Raw genomic sequence first — 17,166 nt, forward strand, 5'->3', positions numbered from 1 at the left:
CATTATTGGGGTAAATACTTTTTCAAGGCATAGTACCTGCAATATGTGGGATATTCTGATGCTTAGTATACTAAGATTGTGATTAGCTCTTTTTGCATATAAGTAAGAAACGAGCATGACATAGGCTAGCTCAGGCACTGCACCTGGATTGCAAGTGTGAATGCATTTGCAAAGCAACTTTCAGACTGGCAGACCAAAAGACTTCCAACTAATAGCAAAACGTTTAAGAGGTCTTTGCCATTGATGCATTAATGCATTTGTAAGGATGCAAGGAGTAAAAGTGCAATCTGGTAAAGGTTTGTGATTAGTTTATTTTGTTACGAAAATTGCCATTTCCTGAAAGCACTGGAAGAAGACACATACAAGGTGCATTTCCAACAATGTCCAGACTTCCAGCAGTATTTTCTAAAAGCTTTTAAATCCATGTCCAGCTCGGTTTGTTGTTATTAATATGATGGGTGTTTGAGTGACCATTACCAAAATGCTTCCCTTTATGGTGAAGTGGCTATACCTAATAATGTTATCACCACCTTTCAGCTATTCCTGAGATGTCACAGCAGGTGTCTGTTTAAAATTCACTCAAGCCTCTGTCAGGAGTTGCAGCAAAGTGGCTGGTTTGGAACCTATGGAAGGCGGTTGTAGGTCTTTATCGGAAAGGTTCCATTTAGTAATAATAGTATCCAAGTCCAAAGACGTAAAGCGAAGCCGTGGTCAAGGGATAGTGCTAGAGTTTCGAGAGCCAAAAAGTTAATCAGATGAAAATGATTGGACGAAGGTTGAGCTCAGGAAAGGGAACATCAATAGTGAGTGAAGACTGAGTGGAGTGAGAGAGTATAAATAGGGAAGATCATGTGGAATGTTAATTGATTAATTAGTGTGTGAATGTCTATGGTGCTCGTGGGTATGCGGTGACATCTAAGTACTCGCGTGCAATTCATGAGCAGCCACGTCAGGAGAAACAACTCCATACCTGGGTCAAATTTCTACACATGCATACAGTATGTTCACCTTTACCCACAGGTGCTCAAGTGGGCTAAGATTCTACTGACCAAAAAATCACAACCTGATGTTATATTCACATGAAAAAATTAAGGAAATCCTAATTACTGGTAGTTCAGGAATGCCAGCACAACAGGACTGGGATATGATGAGGGCACATAGACAATATGGAGACTATTTGTCTGGAAGCCATGAAAATCTCTTCTTCAGTATGGTGACAGAGAATTGTTTGTAAAAAAAGATAGGTAATTTTCTCCTTGTTGCTCTGCTGGAAGATGTATGCTATGTTTCTTTTTCTGATCTTCTGGGGAAATAAAGAGATATGTTGTTTCTGTTTTCTTAATATAATATTAATTCAACTGTTAGCCAAGTCGTTATTAATGCAACAGAGATAAAAATGTTAAAGTTTGTTTGCAATAAGTTACCTCACTGTGCTAATGGCCCATGAGGATGAAGCTGACAGGAGCCCAAAATGAGATAAAAGGAACACCATAAAAGAAACCAATTCAGAATTCTTCACTTATGAAAGCTAAAGATAAAGCACATGAACGAGGATACCACTTGAATTAACAGACAGAAAGCATAACATAATTGAAAAGAAAATATCAAAGGAAGTTCAAGTAGTGTTTTCAAAATGGATAAGGAGAAAAGTGGTTTGGGACATGACACTCCAGACAATAGTGTATGAGTGAGGGCAAACAAGAGGAATAAATGTGAAGGAGAAGAATCCTTATTGCGGGACATGGTGAGCATTATTAAATTGGATTGTATTTGGATTTGATGGAAATTCCACAACTTCAGTTCAGTAGTGTTCAATGATTCCACAAGAGGAACTCCATGTGGAATCTCTGTAATTTCATAAATTGCACTTCAGAATAACAGTGCCCATAGAAAGTCTACACCTTTGTTTTTTTTTCACTTTTTGTAGTCAATGCTTTCCTCTTCTTTACACTCAATGCTCTGCATTTTGAAGTGGAAAAAACTTTATCGAGAAAACTTATACAGTATATTGAAAAATTAAACTGAAATATCATAGCTGGGAGTGGCACAGTGGTTATAACGTCATCGTATCAACTCAGTAAATTTAAAGTAATCAGAACTGGCACACATGCTTTCTTTTCTGACGGTTCATTAAGAACACCATACGTTTCAGAGAACATGGAAACACATTTTTCGAGTGTATTTAATAAAGATTCTGAAAAGAGTTTACTAGACGTATCAGAAACGTATCTCAGTAACAATAAACCGGAATTAGGAGGCATTAATAGCACAGGGGCAAAAGGAAATATATTTACCTGGCAGTTATGTTTGAAAAAAATAAATTACCATCTCTTTGATCCATTAAAAACTAAATATTCTTATACATAAAACATCATGTATATAATGAATACTTTTTACATAAAACTAGCTTTAATCAATTAATCAAGCACTTCAATGAAAGCGGTGGATCTACAACCATTTTAAAGTAGGAACTAAATATTTATGATTCAAGGGAGCTACAGGAACTGTTTTTTCGTGACACGCTTGTTTCGGAAGCAGCATGGAATCCTCATGAGATACAGGCTTCAGTTTTCGAGTGGAAACAAATTTTAATTTTAATTAGGATACACAGATAATTGAGATTGTCCGTTACAGTTACAGTTGTGTATTATGTCTGTCGCAAATAAGAAAGGGAGCGCTCTATTTTCTGGGTTCAGGGCTCTGGGACTTTATTCCAACCACCTTCCCCACGTGGTGCGCTACCATAAAAAGCACCGGGAGTTCTACGTGGTCACTGCTGTGGGAAAATGCTTCCATACTTACAACGTGAGTGCAATACTGTTGTATATAAACTTGGAAATAAAAATATTTAAAATGTTGAGGCGGAGAAACTTGATATTTAGGTCAAGAAAGGCTTTGGGTGAAATACGTAAAACGGCGTGTTATTAGTTTCAGTACATCAGTATTGTGTCTAGATTTTTCTTGTAATAGTAATATAAATATAGTATATATGTAAATAGTTTTGGCTATTTTTTTAACCCGAATCATAATGTAATGCGGTTTGGAAAGAGGCGATAATCAGATTATGATTCTCAAGAAACACCTCAAGGAGTTTTTTTTTTACATCGGTTACCAAGAGGTCCATCTCAGTCTGAGTTTCTGTGATGTTATCTAAGGCACAGCATCTATATTATCGCACACGTTCTTACAAATAAGAACATTTTCGAAATTAAAACCTGTTGTAACATGAAAAACATCTTTGGTGAATGTGGATTATGCATGATTAATTCTACGATTACATTAACATCTAAAGCCATCTTTTTGAGAAACGAAGCCAAATCGAAAAAGCTGCATGATATCTTAATTTTTGAAGAACTGCATGAAATCGTGATACGAAGGGGATTGTTTATCTTATCTGGAACGCTACATCTCTGGTCATAATTGATTTTTTAAATTATGCTGTCCAAACAGATGAAGTGGTTACATATTTCACGCGGTTCATTTGCATGTTAATAATCGCTCACAAACTTCATTTGTGTAGGTATGTGTAAATATTATTTGGTGTGATCTCCGAACGCCAGCAATTCCACATTCTACCTCTCATGGTTATGATTGCACTAACTGATCTGTCCATTCCCAGGGATTCAGCTCCTAATTCAGAAAGATATCAGAAACCCCACAATATCCTTAAATTGGGTTCATACCTCTCAATGATCAACTCATTTCTTCTATTCACAGATTTTAGCCTTCCACACTTCTGTAATTTATCTCTGGGATTAAAACCTCTTTCTTCCCCCTTTCACCCTCTTGCACTTTTTCACATTTTTCTTGTCCTTGTTACCCATCTCAGTCTCTCCTGTCCCCCCTTATTCCCACATCCATTTTCCAGAAACCAGGGAAAGCCCTTGAATGACCCACTTGTGTGACATGTGCTTTAGGTAGGCCAGATGTTGAAATTGCATTCTTGACTAGCACTAAGTCATAAGGGTTAACACTCTTACAAACTGTGGTGTCTTTAATAAATAAAAGAGGATCTTTATTTGATGGCTCATCCGAAGGATGACTTTCTGTGCAGCACAGTGTCCCTGTGGCAATGCTGGGATGTTTGTTTTTTTGGAACTCCAGACTTAGAGGGAAGAGTGCCACCTACTGGTCCCTTAACATTACTTAGAGCAGCAGCTGAGTTTTTCTAAGTCTCTCCTCCAGGAAATGGGAAAAACTGAGATGGAAGAGACTACTTGTGGGAAAAATTAGGGTCTTACAACTCCTAGACAGTAAGGGAGAGCAAGTAAGAAGGCGAACAACATGTTACGATTCCAATTCCTTGCAAGTCCCACTATGTGGTTTCCCATTTTTTAATATTACAAAATGATGCTTACATATTTTTTACAAAAATAATTTTAATCAAAACCTGAATTCTCAAGCTGAAGCTGTATGAGGCCACGTTACAGTAAATGTCAGGAACAACTAAGAGAAATAGGCTGATTGCTAAATTACTCAGACCAATGAACTCTTAAAGATGCAAGTCTTTTGAGCTAGGTTTCTACTAGATTTAATCACCTGCTTGGAGCAGCATTTGCCCATTATTCTTGACTGATTTGCTCAAGTTTTCTTATGTTGGTTGGGAATGGATATCGATACTTATGGACAGCGGCTATCAGGCTTTCCACAGATTCTCAATCGTATTAAGTATTTAATTTTCACTTTCAAGACATTCACTGTCTTATTTTTAAGCCACTCTAGTATTATCTTTGGTACGAGGTCGCAGGTATCCTCAAAGATTTGCCAGTACTTTGCTCAATATATGTTCCCATCAGCCATTAGAATTATTTCTTCTCTGACCGCAAAATCTTTTGTACACATATTTGCACCCTTCCAGTTAATCAAAGAATAAAAACTGAGGGGAAATTTAACATAAGGTATTTTATGCTAGTGGTCATTAGTTTTAAAATTAATGTATCTTTTGAAGTTTACATTCCTGGCAACTCAAGACCAAATTTATCTTAATATCATTGAGATTTTTTAGATTTAAAGGGTTTCAATATGAGGCTGCGGTCGGTCAGGGGAAATCCATTAAAATGTTAATAGATTTATCTCCAACAACAAGCACAAACAGTCAGTCATTTCTACATTAATGGCTGAGGTCAGAAGATGGAAGTGTAATAAAATGCAAAATGCATTACTTCAATGGAGACTTGGTACTTGCCATTAAATTTGCTATTAAGTTTGACTTTGTGACTGTGGTACTAGATACATTAAATGTTTTAGAAACATAAGTAATTGAGAAGAAAGTTCTTTTGTATATAAAAGTTATTTTATATTATAATAAAATATAATTTTACTTGGATTTGAACCTATTTAGACAGCACACACTTAGGGTCTTTGCTGTATAGCTTACTAACAGTATTCCCAAGCACAGTCTCTGATTACTACTACTTCCCTCTTTTTTGTGTTTTTGGTGACACTGGCACTTCTTGAGGTTATTGTGACTCTGTGCTGGCCCTCAGCATTTGATATTTATAAAGGACGGAAATAAAACTAATATTAAATTGAAGTGCAGAAATAGTTAATAAAGAAAGGAGGAAATTATGGGCCATTTAACGCATATGGTCTTTCAATAGCTAATTGAGTGAGAGATCTCACCCAGACTTTACTTGACAAAAGCCGGATCTTAATTTCAACAACATGGCTTCGTAACTTCATAGAGGGGCACAGATTTTCCTTCTTTACTCTTATCTTCTGCATTTTATAATGGTCTTATGAATGATTAAGTGAATGTGTAAGGTTTAAATATTTTTCCTACGTTGTCAGTTTTACATTGGATTGCTATGCAAAGTTAACTTTAAAAAAGGGTCATACAGCTTTGTGTTGGGAATCTGTATTACCACACCTCGAGATATTGTTTTAAACTTAAATGCTAAGATGTATAAATTATTGTATTAATAAAAAACACTGTTCCTTTAAAAGCCATTATGTAAATTATTTTAAAAAGTAAAATATTTAAAGTCTTGAGACTGACTAGATAGATACTTTATTGATCCTGTGAGGGAAATTGCAGTGCAACAGCAGCTTAACACGGACATCACAGCAACAGTGTAACTAATGATACAATAATAATAATAATACAATCTATACAATACAATCAGTACAGTGAGAAGTGCACTAAGAGTTACTCACAGTCCAGAACACACAAAGAACAGAACAGTACACCAAAAAGTCGTATTGCACAATATAAATATGAAAGTATTGCACAGGTCCCTGGCATATATTGCACAAAAACGGTTGTAATTTAATGTTAAATGCCTGTATCAGATATTTCATATGTCATATATCACACAGTGTAAAGAGAAGGTAAAATGGGCAGACGTGTGATTCAATTAAGATTCTCAAGGGCAGCTTCTCATGGATGTCATACCTACACAAATGATACAATTTTAAAAAAATGCAAATTTAATGAGCCAATGTCTAATACTTTACCTCTTTATATCTTGTGATGACTTGAAAGTCCCACCAGTAGAAAAAAATATGAATTTGGGCTTCATGGAGAAAGAAGGGAACATTTTTAGACGTTAGACTGCAGAATTGAGGTGGATGCTGACCAGAGTTTATCTCCCAAATAGCCAAAGCCAAAGATACAAAGATGTATATAGTGGCATACAGTATATGACTTTTTACCCCAAAACAGAAAATCAGGCCATAAAGGGTAAAGGATTTGCCATGCTTTTGATTGACAAAAAAATATAGAAAACTGATACCAGTTAAACCACATTACAGTGTTTTCATCACAAATTGTATTAGAGATACCAGAATGGCAATGCTTCTGAATGTTCAGTTTGTAACATTTTTTTTACTTTTTTCTTTTGCCAATAGGTCAAGAAACTTGGAATTGTTGCCGTTAGTAAGTAAATGCCATTTTGTCTTCTGTTCATCAGTTAATTTCCCTTGAGTTTGGTGTGGCTGGTGCTGTGTATTGACATATTTTTCATGCCATTTGTCACTCCTCCACCACAACACTCCTTTTTCAAGCATGCTACAGTATGTCTTGGGTGGCACAGTGATTAGCATTGCTGCCTCACAGTTCTGGGACCTTGGGCTCAATTCTCAATTGAGGGATGGTGTCTTTGTGGAGTTTGCATGTTCTTCTCCATTTTGTGTGGGTTTCTTCTGGGTGCTTGGTTTCCTCCCATAGTCTAAATACATACTGGTATGTCAATTGGCATCTGGTAAAATTTGCCCTGGTGTGTGAGTGAGCATGTTTCTGTCTGTTTGTACCCTATGATGTACTTTGTGTCCTGTCCAGAGTGTATTCTGCCTTGTGCTGAATTATTCCAAAGATGGGCTCTGGGCCGCCATGACCCTCATTTACCCTCAGTTGGATAAGCAGTTATTGAAAGTGAAGTGATGATATGTCTCTTTGATGATATGGAAAAATCAGATATATAATTACTCTTATAAGCAATACGTTTTTTTAAATTGGTTTATTTTGTACATCAAAGTTTATTTAATAGGCTAGAAACTATAAGAACATTAAGTATACATGTTTGTTACCATATTTAGTTTTTTCTTATAATATTAAATGGGTTAAGCTGTATTACTCCTAATGCGGTATCTTTAAATATTCAAAGTGTTTGACTGAATTACTTTTATTAGTCATTAGTAAATAATTAATATTTTTACAGCAGTTTAATTATTAAAGATGTATTTATGGTTTTGATGGACAGCAAAATAAGCTAGAAGTGTTGTGGTGATGTGGAGATGTCATACTATAAGTATGTTGATTGCATAAGTATTCACCTCGTCTTGGGTCAACACTTGATGGAATCAACTTTGACAGCACTTACAGCTACACTTTTTTTGTACAAGTGTCAACTTTGAACAGCCACATGAAACAATTTTTACCCATTCTTCCTTGCAAAGTTGCTCAAGCTCTTTTATGCTGGTTGGGGTTTCTAATAGATAACAGATTTCAAGTACTAAAATGGATTCAAGGGAGGACTTTGAAAGGCAGGTTATGGACATTTTGTCACTTGAGTGTAATTTCCACCTTGTACTTTGAATCTATCCAGCTTTAGCTCTGTAGCAGACTGAAGCAAGTATTCCTAATTTATCCAGCTTTTCCCTCCAGTCACACATTTTCCAGGTTCTGCTGATAAGGAGCAGCCCCATAACGTCATGCTGCCACAAGCATGCTTGACAGTAGGGAGGGTGTTAACTGAGAGTTGTTGGGTTTGTGTTAGAAATAACACTTTGCATTTACACCTAAAAGTTCCATTTTTTATGTCAAACTACAAAAAACTTTTGCAACGTTTTTCCAGTGGGTTATAAAGGAAAATATATATATATTTTTAGCATTATTTGCCATGGACAGTGGATAATAACTTTTTTTTGGGAACATGGAATTATGTCAGACTCTTACAGATCAATATGTATTTGATTAGCAGACACTCTTATACAGGGTGAAATACAAAACATAATAATAACAACAGTAATATGCATAAGTAAATACCAAAAACAAATCATTCAAATACAGTAAACAAAGAATAATGTAAGAAGTTCTTGTGCAATGCATAGTGTTGTGAAAGCAGTGTTTCCATTGAGCAGTAAACAGCTTGTAGTTAAGGAAATTTACAGTAAACCTATTATAGTAAAGAAGAGTCCTTTGAGCAGAGTGTAGATTCTTGTGGGGGTAAGTGTTTATTGAAGGTTGAAAGAGGTCTCTACTGTCAAAGCAGTTGAATCATGAAAAGAGCTCAAACGGTGGTGAGATGGAGCCATGGTGGAGAATGAATAGACCAAGGGTGTTAGGGGATTGGAATCTGGAGAAGCAGACAGGTTGAGAAATAGAGGTATAGAGAAATATAGTTCAAGTAGGTAGCTGCTTCAGCCTGCGTAGGCTGCAAAGGAACAAGTAAAGGTTTATTCCATGCTGAAAAGAGAGGCAAAGAAACACACCGTTTTGGCTGTGGAGCCTTCTTCACTACTGGTGTAAGTAGTGCCAAGTTTCCCAATGTCAGGTGTTGACAGAAAGTGTGCTCCACAGTGTCAAAGGTGGCAGTCAAGTAGGATTAAGACAAATGAGAGCAGATGTCAGTGAAGCAGCTGAAGCAAGTAGAGTTAGCGTCTGATAAAAACGAAGGGAAAGGACTTTTGAGAAGGGATAAGAAGGTGGGGAGGAGATTGTATGGATTTTTTAGAAGACTGGATTATTAATACTAGGAGTGTTTGACGGTAATGAGAGCTCGAGGAAAGGAAGAGAGAAGACAGTTTAGACCTCCATTTATTCTCCTCTTAGGGTTGCTTGGATGTGGCCAGGGGAGTGTAGAGTAGATCAAAGGAATGGGAAAGGAGCATGCAGGATAAGAGATAAGAGGAACAGGGCACTGAGAAGTGGAAGTGACTGAATGTCTTATAAATTTAGAGAAAGTGTCAGTTTGTGAGTGTGGAGGAAGCTCTGGCAGGGGGAGTGTAATGGAAGAATTAGGAGCGAAAGGAGACTGGAGATCTGAATTATCTGAATACTCAAAAGGCATGAGACAAGGGGTTTGGACAAAAGGGTCAGTCCCCGCAGAAAATTAAACTAAGCTGACCTCATCAAGCTTTGTGAGCAGGCCGAGATGGGGAATGGCAGAAGTCGAGTGGACAGCAGGAGAGGAAGTAGCACAGCTGAGTGGTTATGATTAGAAAGGTGGTTTTTGAAAGTGGTGTAATCTTGCTTCAGGATTTCATCACCCATGTGATAGGGTTGTGATGGCTTGTAAACTGTATTTGATGCAAGCTGTGAAAAGAAAAAAATTGACTTTTACACAACTGTAAATAGGATTTTTTTGCTTTGCACATAGAACTTAGACCCACTACAGACTCAAACTTCCTTCTGGAAGCCTTCTTGCCCAGCTTCCTCTTGTGGTCGCAAGGGGAGCTGGTTGCTCCAATTCTATAGATATACCGGTGTTTAACCATTTTCCCACAGATCACAATATTTGCATGAACAGCCATTTTCATGAAAATATAAAATACACACGGGTGTAAAAAACATTCAAATATGTTAACTGAGTAAAAGTTTGATAACTTTGTAAAATATTCAATTAAGTAAAAGTTTCCTCCTTTAGAACTACCTAAGTGATAGTACAAAAGTATCGGCTCTTAACTGTACTCATGTATCAGAAGTAAAAAAAAACGGGTATGTTTATTAGCAGCACTACTGTTTTACACACATCTGTGGTTACAGTTAAGTCACAGATCAGAAATTTAAATTATTGTCACAGTCGTTATCCATAAATAAAACAATGAAACAATTTTTGGTTCAGATGTTTAAAATGTGAGATGCTATTGCTTGGATATTCCCATTATTCTTCTGGTTAATGCATCTGAATATGAGTTGCAACAATACACTGAGATGAGTCAAATTAATAACCTCTTTATTGTTTTACACTCAAAAGGCATATTTTTATTACTGTTACAATACCTATTGTTCAGCTTCAGTAACTGTTGGTAATCAAAACGGTCAGAGTCTGGTCCTGGTCTCATTGGGTTAAATCAGAACCCAGCAGCACTAAAGAGGCAGGTAGAGGAGTGTTGGCCCTGATGGAGACCTCCCTGATTGTGGGAAACTTGGCAGATCCCTGTAGTCTGGGGAACAGGCCAAATATCCTTTAAACTGTCCACAACTTTCTTGTGTGCAGGAGGACTTCTTAGAAGCAAACAAAATCCTCCTTATTGGAGTTATGTTATGGTTCAAGGGGGTCTAGTAAGAGCTCCATCTGCTACCAGGTGCAGACCAGACCTGTACTGTAAATTTAAACCGTTTGTATACTTACTAAAACATGTACAAAATCCTGATATTCCTTGACCATTATAAGGCTAAGGTAATTACATTATAAAATGACTGAGTGCCATTTAGCTCTCAGATCTTGGCATCTTTTTTTCTATACAATATATGTCCATATAATGTGGAATGTCAACTGTAAATCTGACCTGGTGTAATTCAGTCTGCACATAAATTTGCTCTAGCCCTTAGCACTGTAATGTAAAATGGAACCTGTGATAAATTAGGCAAGCACTAATTTTTAAATGTATTTTGAATGTATTCATATTGTTCAGAAGTTAAATGCTTTGTGAAAACATAGTTCTGTGTGGAAGTGACCACATTCAACTATCATGGGAGAGTTAAAATTTAAGTAGTAAAGAAAAACATGTTATTTATAAATAAAAAATGAATCACTCTACATTTATATATTATTTATAAACATCTCTTAGCTGTCTAGAAAGCCACCTTTAAACATCTTTGACTATAAAGGAAAGTTTATAAATACAACATTATCAACCTATTTGCATAGAAATGCTTCTTGCAGATTAGCTTTGAGTGCTTTACACACATGCCTGATGGCCCTCTCTTCCAGTTCTTTCAGTGCGTCTGGAAGTCTCTCCATAGCCATGAACACAGAGTTCTTTCTTGTCTGGTTTGGACGAATGAACTTAATCTTGCATTCTTATTCCATAGTTTTAAATGCAATACATGACCATCCAGTATTCCACTGTGCTTGGCACTTTGCAAAACTGGATCTAGACTAAGTTTTGTAGGTGTTTGCTGGGTTCAGACTGTAATGCTGAATCTACTGATGATACAGTTTTAAAAGCTTGCAGGAATAAAGCAGCAGGCTTGCATGCTGGTGTTTGGGTTGCAGGTAGTCAGGGCTAAATATTGGATGTTCAGATCACTAGCTAGAGTAATATGGAGGGTACTTTGCCCCTTCAAAACATTTGATTCCTTTTTGACAGCAAATTGAATCAATGTATTCACATTTTTAGTGCTGTAATGCTATCACATTATTGTAAAAAATGATATCTTTACAGAAACAACAGTACTTTTTTTCTCTCCTCAGCATCCCTTTTAAATTGACATCAGTAACAGTAATAATAATAGCATGCATATACAACTAAGATAGAAATTCTCAGCTTTTGAAAATGGATAGCAGCAAAAGGTCAAGAAAAATGGACGATTCATATACAAATACAGATTCATTTTTTCACAATAATAAAGTACTATTTTTTGTGAAGCCCCATGTAGTAATTAAACAGAAAATATCAGTTTACTACACCATTTACATTATGGCTGGAACTGTGGCAGTTTTTAAATCTATTACCTTATGAGTATAGTCTCTTACGATATAAAAAAAATATCATGGACACATTTGAATTATAACAGAATATTACCACTTCACTGTTGAAATATATATAAAATAGTTTTTTACTTTAACACTTTTTGGTGGAGCGGTGGCACTGTGGCTAAGGATCTGCGCCTGTGGCTGCAAGGTTGCCGGTTCAAATCCCGCGGCCAGGATTGCTTACATTTCTGAAAATACATCTCTGAAATGTGTGAATATTTGTATTGGAAGAATTTCTGTTCTATTCATAGTGTTATTTGAAACCGGTTGCGGGTAATAAGGGACGGCTTCTAAATCAAAACTCTGAAGAAGGCTACCATTTGGTCCAATAATAAGACTTACCTAGATTTTCAGGGGCACACCAGCGTCTCAAGAAACCTAATTCTCTGAAGAGGCTTGATGATCGGTAGACGGAAAGGGAAGGGAGGAAAGGAAATCACGACTTATCAAGAAAATTAGTGAGCCGACAAGGAAGGTGGTAAATGATGATGATAAGTAGCTGTGAGGGGACAGTTACTTCAAACTCAAAATGATTATGTCAGAGTAAAAAAGAGGCAAAGATGGAGCTGCCAGGAGGGAGAGAGTAGGAATCCAGTCTTGCTGTGCTGTCCAAAAGCACAGGGACTATGAGATAAGATGCAGGCAGCAGGGTGGACTTATCAGGGGAGATCCTGGTTTCAGTGAGAGTCCTGATGTGTAGTGAAGATAGATAGATAATACTTTATTAATCCCGTAGGGAAATTGATGTGTTACAGCAGTTCAGCCCAAGACAAGCAAAACAGACATCAGAATAGTTATAAAACAAAAGACAACAAAATAAATAAAAATAAATAAATACATAGGTGTGTGCAAAATGTGCTGATCATAGTCACTGTAAAAACAATAAAATATGTGTAAAATGTGCATAGGTTTATACAGACTGATTGTCCAAAAAGTACAATGGAGTAAACATGCTGTCCATAGAGGAGCAAATGAAGGGCTAACAGTCCTAGCCCAGGGCAGTGTTATACACCCTGACAGCCGCCGGGAGGAAAGACCTGCGGAAACGTTCCCTTGAACACCATAGCTGGAGCAGTCTATTGCTAAATGTGCTCCGCTGCCCAGTAACAGTGCCATGAAGTGGATGTGAGGTGTTGTTCATGATGGCTGTAAGCTTGGTCAGCATTCTCCTCTCAGCCACCACCTCCATGGGGTCAAGGCTCATCCGCAACACAGTGCTAGCCTTCTTGATAAGTTTATTGAGCCTATTTGCATCTTTTGTCATGATGCTGGTGCCCCAGGACACAACAGCGTAGAAGATGGCCGCCGCCACCACTGATTCATAAAAAATGTGTAGCAGTGTTCCACACACACCAAAGGACCTGAGTCTCCTAAGAAAATAGAGTTGGCTCTGATCTTTCTTGTACAGGGCGTCAGTGTTACCAGACCACTCCAGCATATCATCCAGGTGTACCCCTAAGTACTTGTAGGAATGTACGCCCTCTATGTCCTCACCCTGGATGGAAACAGGGTTCAGCGGAGACTTATTCCTTAGAAAGTAAAAGATAATTTATTTGGTCTCGCTGGTGTTAAGCTGGAGATGGTTAAGATGACACCACTCCACAAAACTGGTAATCAAGCTCCTATATTCCTCCTCCTCCCTCCCCTCTCTAATACACCCCACAGTTGCAGAGTCATCTGAAAACTTCTGCAGATGACATGTCTCAGAGTTGTACCTGAAGTCAGAGGTGTAAAAGGTGAACAGGAATGGAGCAAGGACAGTCCCCTGTGGAGCCCCAGTACTGCTAACAATCTGTTCGGACACATAGCTCTGTAGCCGTACGTACTGTGGCCTGCAGGTCAGATAGTCTATAACCCAGGACAGCAGGGGAGTGTCCACCTGCGCCGCCCTTAGCTTATCTCTCAGTAAAGGTGGATGGATGGTGTTAAAGACACTGGAGAAGTCAAAGAACATAACTCTCACAATGCTCCCTGTCTTCTCCAGGTGAGAGTTAGCTCTGTGTAGCAGATTGATGACTGCATCCTCCACTCCCAGGTGTGACCGGTAGGCGAACTGCAGGGGGTCCAGTGCTGTACTCACCAGGGTTCTGAGGTGGTCCAGTACAAGCCTTTCCAGAGTTTTCATTAGGTGTGATGTAAGTGCCACTGGTCTGTAGTCATTCAAGACTTTAGGGTGCCCCTTTTTGGGTAGTGGCACCAGGCAAGATGTCTACCAGAGCATCGGAACCTTTTCTAATCTGAGGCTGAGGTTGAAGATGTACTGCACCCAGTTGGCCCGCACAGATCTTTAGCACCCTGGAGCTGACACCGTCAGGACACGCTGCCTTCCCTGCATGGAGTCTCCTCAACTCCCTTCTGACCTGGTCAGCTGTGATGGATAGGCCGAGGAGGGCAGGGGAAGATGGAGTAGGAGTAGGAGGGATCACATCATGGGGTGACTGAGGACATGAAGAGGGTGTCTGGGGTGAAGGCCAGTGAGGTGAATGGACAGTGGACCCTGTATCGAATCTGTTGAAGAAAAGATTCATCTCATTGGCCCTCTCCAGGCCTCCCTCACTCTGTTGGATAGGAAATCGGTTTTCCAGCCTGTTGGCTAGAAATGATGCAAGGCTTCGACATATGAGACAGGTGTAAGGAAATTGGTCGGATTAGGTGCAGCATGAAATCAGTTGTGAGGGGTGCGGATAACCGGAACTGAGGAGTAGGTCTTGATAAGTAGCAGAGAGAAGTGAAAGTCCAAGAGTAGGGTGTGAGTGATGAGAGCAGGAGGTGGGTGAGAAGAAGGGAGGAGCTTGGCCAGGGAGTGATGGTAGTGTCTGGCTGAACTTGCTTACAGGTTCCTTTGCCATTTTGTTCTCTTTGGGCTCCCTGGCACAACTGGATCTGAAGAGGCTATACAGGTTATGGTGCTGCTATTTACCCATGTGGTATTTAAACCACATTAGTTAACGCCAGTGTGAGATTGTTCAGTTGTGACCTCTCACACACACTTGTTAGTAATCCAGAAACTGCTTATAATGGGGAGTGATTGAGTCAGCCTTTACTTTGTCCAAGTTTACAGTTTCAATTCAAGCTTTATTGTCCCCTAGGGGAAATTTATTTTAAGCCACAGTCAGAGAATATAGTAGTGTTACAGAAGACAAGAATCAAGAGACAAGGTAGTTACTTTGCATTGTTTAGGAGTGTAATTGCAGTGGGAATTAAAGATTTCCTGAGTCTGTTGGTTTTACAAAATTCAGAAAGGAGATGTGTAAATTCACAATGGAGGGGGTGAGACACACTCCATAATGCTTTTGGCTTTCTTAGTCACCCTACATTTGTAAAGGATGCTTAAGTAGATTTGATTATTTTGCCACTTATATTCACTAATTTACCCAGCCTATTACAATTTCTTAGTTTATCTACCTTAAAGTAGCTGAGTTTTCTAAGAAAGAAAAGTCTCTGTTGACCTTTTTTTTTATAGATAGTCTCAACATTTGTCCCAATTTAGGTTTTTGTCAATGACCAGTCCCAAGTACTTGTCATCGACAATTTCAACAGGCTGACCATCAGTTACAGTGGGCTGAAGGGGTGTAGTATTTTTCCTAAAATCAATAACCAGGTCCTTTGTTTTTAAAAAATTTAGGGAGAACTTGTTGCACCAGTTAGTAAGATCATTTAGAATGGGCCCATGATGGTATTCTGCGTCCTTAAATAAATTGACCAGGGCTGTGTCATCAGCAAACTTAATGAGATGTCTATCTGTGTGTTTGCTTATGCAATCATTAGTGTACAAAATGTACAACAGAGGGGACAAAACACAGCCCTGTGTTGATCCAATTGATGTGTAGTGAATGTCAGATAAGCACTTCTCCAATTTGACCTGTGGAGACCTGTTAGTTAGGAAGTCTAGCAACCATCTACTAACAATTCAGATTGAAGTACTTTGAGTTTCTGTGCAAGCAACAGTGGTTGTATTGCATTGAAAGCAGAGGAGAAGCTAGCAAATAAAATCCTTACAGAGGTCCCTGGTTTGTACAGATGATGATAGACCAGATTTAACAATGTGTGTATTGCATCATCTACTCCCCTCCTTTCCCTGTGTGCATATTGCAGGGGGTCAGTGAGGGCTTGTATGCTCTTTGTGATGTGTTGCTTCACTGTTCTCTCAAGAGTTTTTGCTGGGAGAGATGTGATGGCAACAGGCCTGTAGCTGTTAAGGCTACTAGGCTTGGCAGTTTTAGGAATAGGAATAATGGTGGATTTCTTCCACTGAGAGGGAATGATCTGTAAATTTAAGGACATCTGGAAGAGAAACTAAAAATAAAAGTTTCTGCAGCAATTTCGCATAGGCAGATATAGCAATACCCATTCCTGAATAGCCCCACACGACATAGTAACCATACATCAAAAAGAAATGAAAGAAGGTACTTATTAAATTCTGACTAATGCTATAGAATGAAAAGATCAGACATTAGATGCCTACTGAGGTATATGATGTAAGATATATTTCTACACGAATAGAGGTAAATTTTAAATGTTCCAGGCATGTCAGGTAATAGAAATTCCTAAGTGTTTATTAAACTAACAGCCTAACTGTGTATTCTGCTGTTTATGGTGAAACTGGTATTTACTCTGTTTGAGAGAGACTTTTGTTTGATGGCCATGAAAATAAGAACTCCATGTCGATAATGACCGATTCAATTTAAAGTTGATCTTATTTACAAATACAAAATACATACTTGAAAATGAGTTTTGAAGGTCCAAGCATTGTTTATGTGTTTATATTTTACATACAAATTTACTATATAATTAATTCCCCTTCCATGGTTTTCATTATTATTAAAACAGGTGGCTGCCTTTTATGTATTTAATTATACCTGAGCCTTGTGTTGACTTTAGGTGAGACAATAGGAGGCGCTCTTAGAAATCGGTGAATAATTGAAGGCAGAATTCCCAGTTATCTTTTCTTGTTAAAAAATTAACGTACCAAATGCATTTTTAAATGTAAGGCCCTTATTTTAATTTTTAAGTGAAATTAGTACAG

General features: G+C 38.1%; 1 protein-coding gene across 1 annotated transcript in view; it reads left to right on the forward strand.

Annotated features, from left to right (window-relative positions):
- Positions 1 to 2,521: 2,521 nt before the first annotated feature.
- Positions 2,522 to 17,166, forward strand: part of wdr36 (WD repeat domain 36) — a 59,348-nt gene continuing 44,703 nt past the window's right edge. The window contains exons 1-2 of the mRNA XM_015336696.2: positions 2,522 to 2,805; positions 6,850 to 6,877. Coding sequence (XP_015192182.2) covers positions 2,650 to 2,805; positions 6,850 to 6,877 — 184 coding nt within the window. The 5' untranslated portion in view covers positions 2,522 to 2,649. The remainder of the gene's footprint in view (positions 2,806 to 6,849; positions 6,878 to 17,166) is intronic.

This window comes from Lepisosteus oculatus, chromosome 3 (genome assembly GCF_040954835.1).
Source record: "Lepisosteus oculatus isolate fLepOcu1 chromosome 3, fLepOcu1.hap2, whole genome shotgun sequence".
Classification (NCBI taxonomy): Eukaryota; Metazoa; Chordata; class Actinopteri; order Semionotiformes; family Lepisosteidae; genus Lepisosteus; species Lepisosteus oculatus.